Genomic DNA, 3173 nt, shown 5'->3' with positions numbered 1-3173 from the left:
TAAAAGTATCAACTTAAAAAAGTACTTTCCAAAGTTTGCAAGCATTTGTTTTGCGCATGCGTGGTTTTGAGGCCTTTGGGTACTTTCGGAAAAAAAATCTTCATAAGAACAGCGGCTCAAATCCAAGGCAATATGTATATTTGAGCTGATGTCTTTTCTCGTGAATCTTTCTTTCCTTTAACGTTTATCTGGAGTTTGAATTTAGATCTCTGTAGGAAGTTAAATCCGGAATCTCCCGACTCAGTTACACAATCGGCAGGCTTGAACAACGGCTTTGGTTCTGAGTTCTTTATGTCTCAACATAACGGACCTTTAACAGGAAGTGTTGTACGAATGATAAAAGTAATAAAACAGCACAAAGAGACATTGATTTTCCTCCCCATCCTGCATTTATATTTTTATGAACATTTTTGATTAAAAGTCAGTTTAGTCATTTTACAGCAGTGACATTTTTCACAAAGACCTGACGCTACCACTGCAGTGGTCAGATTTACGAGCTTCTCGTGGACACGTGAAGGCGGCCTAACTTTCTCGAACTTGTCCCATCGGAGGTTCGGACCTCTTCCCTTTGGATTCGGCCGGTTCTGTCCGGCTCTGTCTTCCGGGTACAGCGGGTTCCGGCGGGTCGAGGGATCGGCTTCGTGAGTCAGAGCGATGTAGAAACCCAGCTGCTGACGTCGCTGCGGGGCTTCCCTAAATGCTGCGGGTCCCGGAGGGCGCTGACAGACAGCTGCTGCCGCCGTGCCCGAGCTTCTGCTTTTCGTCTGAGGTCGACTTCGGTGAAAAACATGTCGGGAAAGTTTTGGCGGCCTCCCTCGAGGAAGGGGAGGCTTGTTGACGGGCGGAACCAGTGGGCTCCTGCCGCATTCACAGTGCTCTTCCTGGGCTCGTTGGCGTCGTGCTGCGGCGCAGAGGAGGCGTCCTGTCACGGAGCGTACGACCTCTACTTTGTCCTGGACAGGTAAGGGGCCGAGCCGAGGCCCGCTCCTCGGGGCAGGGCTCGGGTGGGGGCTCTGCCACAGAGAAAGTGAGCACGGTTGTGAGGTTATCACTGAAACGCAGGGCCGTTTCTAGCCTTGTGGAGGCCCTAGGCAAGATGCTGCCGGGGGATCCAGTCTATAAAACTTTAATGAAAAGATTCCTATGCTCTATTAAGATGACACAATGTATTTCAAAGTGTGATGACGGCATGACTTGCAATAAATGAATAGCAGACCAAAAAATGATGAATACTTTTCCATTTCACTGTGACACAACGGGACAGTTGGAAGCGGACTCTACTCTCAGCCCAGATTTGAAAAATGAAAAAAAGGGGGGTGGGGGCTGAGTTGGGGAAGTGTGGTCTGGGATTTACAGTGAGGTTAGCTTGAGGTAACTAAAGGATCTTTTTATTCATGTGTCGATGTAAATAAAATAAATTGGAAGGTTTAGGAGGCCCAAGCAGGCTGCCTTCCAATCCCACAGAGGCTCTCTGTCTGCCGGCCAGCCAGCTTTCCAAGCGAACAAGTGAGCTCTGCCGTTTTCGATGTCGCGGGGTGAGCTCCAACACTCTCGGCAACTCCCCACCGCTCTCGGAGTGATCCGATCCGCTACATCCCTAACCAATGACTTTTTTTTCCCCACCACAAGGACATTCTTGGAGGTGTTGCTCTCAGCCATCGCAAGTCTTGTTTGGTCACGTGTGAGTTTTTTTTTTCTTCTTTTTAATACCCCCGCACCATGTAGAAGGTGTGCATAGAACATTAAATGGCTCCAGTGATTGGTCAATGACACGAAGAGCTCCTTAACACTGGTTTAATGCATAAAGGGCTGTGATGTTTGACAGAAGAGTTTCAGCACAAATGAAAGGAAAGGTGTACAAGACTGTGGTGAGACCAGCCATGTTGTTTGGACTAGAAACAGTGGGACTGAAGAAAAGACAGGAAGCAGAGCTGGAGGTAGCAGAGATGAAGATGCTGAGGTTCTCTTTGGGAGTGACCAGGATGGATAGGATCAGGAATGAATACATCAGAGGGACAGCACATGTTAGAGGTTTTGGAGATAAAGTCAGAGAGGCCAGACTGAGATGGTTTGGACATGTTCAGAGGAGAGACAGTGAATATATTGGTAGAAGGATGCTGAGTCTAGAGCTGCAGGAAAGAGGTCTAGAGGAAGACCAAAGAGGAGGTTTATGGATGCAGTGAATGAAGACATGAAGGTGGCTGGTGTTAGAGTGGAGGATGCTGAAGACAGGCTTAGATGGAGGAAACTGATTCGCTGTGGCGACCCCTGAAGGGAAAAGCCCAAAGGAAAAGAAGATGTCTCCTTTTGCGGCATGCACACCGCACTGGCCTGATACCGCGATGACGGTAAATGTTTGATTTGTTGTGCACGCCTAATTAGAAGTAATCTGAAATGTCCCTCTGCTACTGTATCAGTCCTGAACACATCAGAGAAAACTGACGACCAGTCAGCTGGATCTACAGGTTTAGCAAAAACAGACGGATGTGAATGTAAATGTGCAGCTGGGGGATTCAGGAGGTCCTGAGGTTTCCTTGAGCTTCTTGGTCAGGATCTTTAGGAGATCCTTCTGGTCTAAAGTCTGAACTGCAAAATACTTTAGAATTTTTCCTGCAGAGACAAAGCTCATTTACTCATCAGCAAAAATGAGCATGAGTGCATATTCCTATTTTATTATTACAGCAATATTGCAGTGATACAGAAAAATTACAATTAATTAGTTTTCATATTAAGCATTGTGATTCCAGAATCTCATTAAATATTTTACCTGATAACAAAATAAACATTTTTCTGAGTTGTTTGCATTAGTTTAGACACTGTACTAGTTAAAGTAGTAAATGATTTAGATAAACAATCCACTGCCACAGTAGTCCAGAATAGTTAACACCTTGTCTGATCAAATATTTCCAGGTACTTCCAGAATTAAAGGATATTTCTGCTTCAAAGTTGATTAAAAGTAAATCTTCACTTTTCTGAATTTCTGCTACATATTCATCAATCACAGGTACTAAACTGTCAAAGACCTAATTAGCTCAGCTTTTGTACCATTTTTATTAAAGCCTGTACTTGATGATTACAGAAATTGGTGCAACCTGTTTACCATATTTTGCAGGTGATAGAGTGTGGTCTATTGACTGACAGGTGGCTGTCAGTGCTCAGCTCTGAATGTTCTG

General features: G+C 45.2%; 1 protein-coding gene across 1 annotated transcript in view; it reads left to right on the top strand.

Annotated features, from left to right (window-relative positions):
• Positions 1-438: 438 nt before the first annotated feature.
• antxr2a (ANTXR cell adhesion molecule 2a) overlaps positions 439-3173 on the top strand; it is a 71092-nt gene continuing 68357 nt past the window's right edge. The window contains exon 1 of the mRNA XM_036213460.1: positions 439-961. Within this exon, the coding sequence (XP_036069353.1) occupies positions 789-961 (173 nt within the window). The 5' untranslated portion in view covers positions 439-788. The remainder of the gene's footprint in view (positions 962-3173) is intronic.

Source organism: Oryzias melastigma, linkage group LG9 (genome assembly GCF_002922805.2).
Source record: "Oryzias melastigma strain HK-1 linkage group LG9, ASM292280v2, whole genome shotgun sequence".
NCBI lineage: Eukaryota > Metazoa > Chordata > Actinopteri > Beloniformes > Adrianichthyidae > Oryzias > Oryzias melastigma.
Note: the sequence above shows the minus strand (reverse complement) of the source record. Positions and strands in the feature narration are given on the sequence as shown.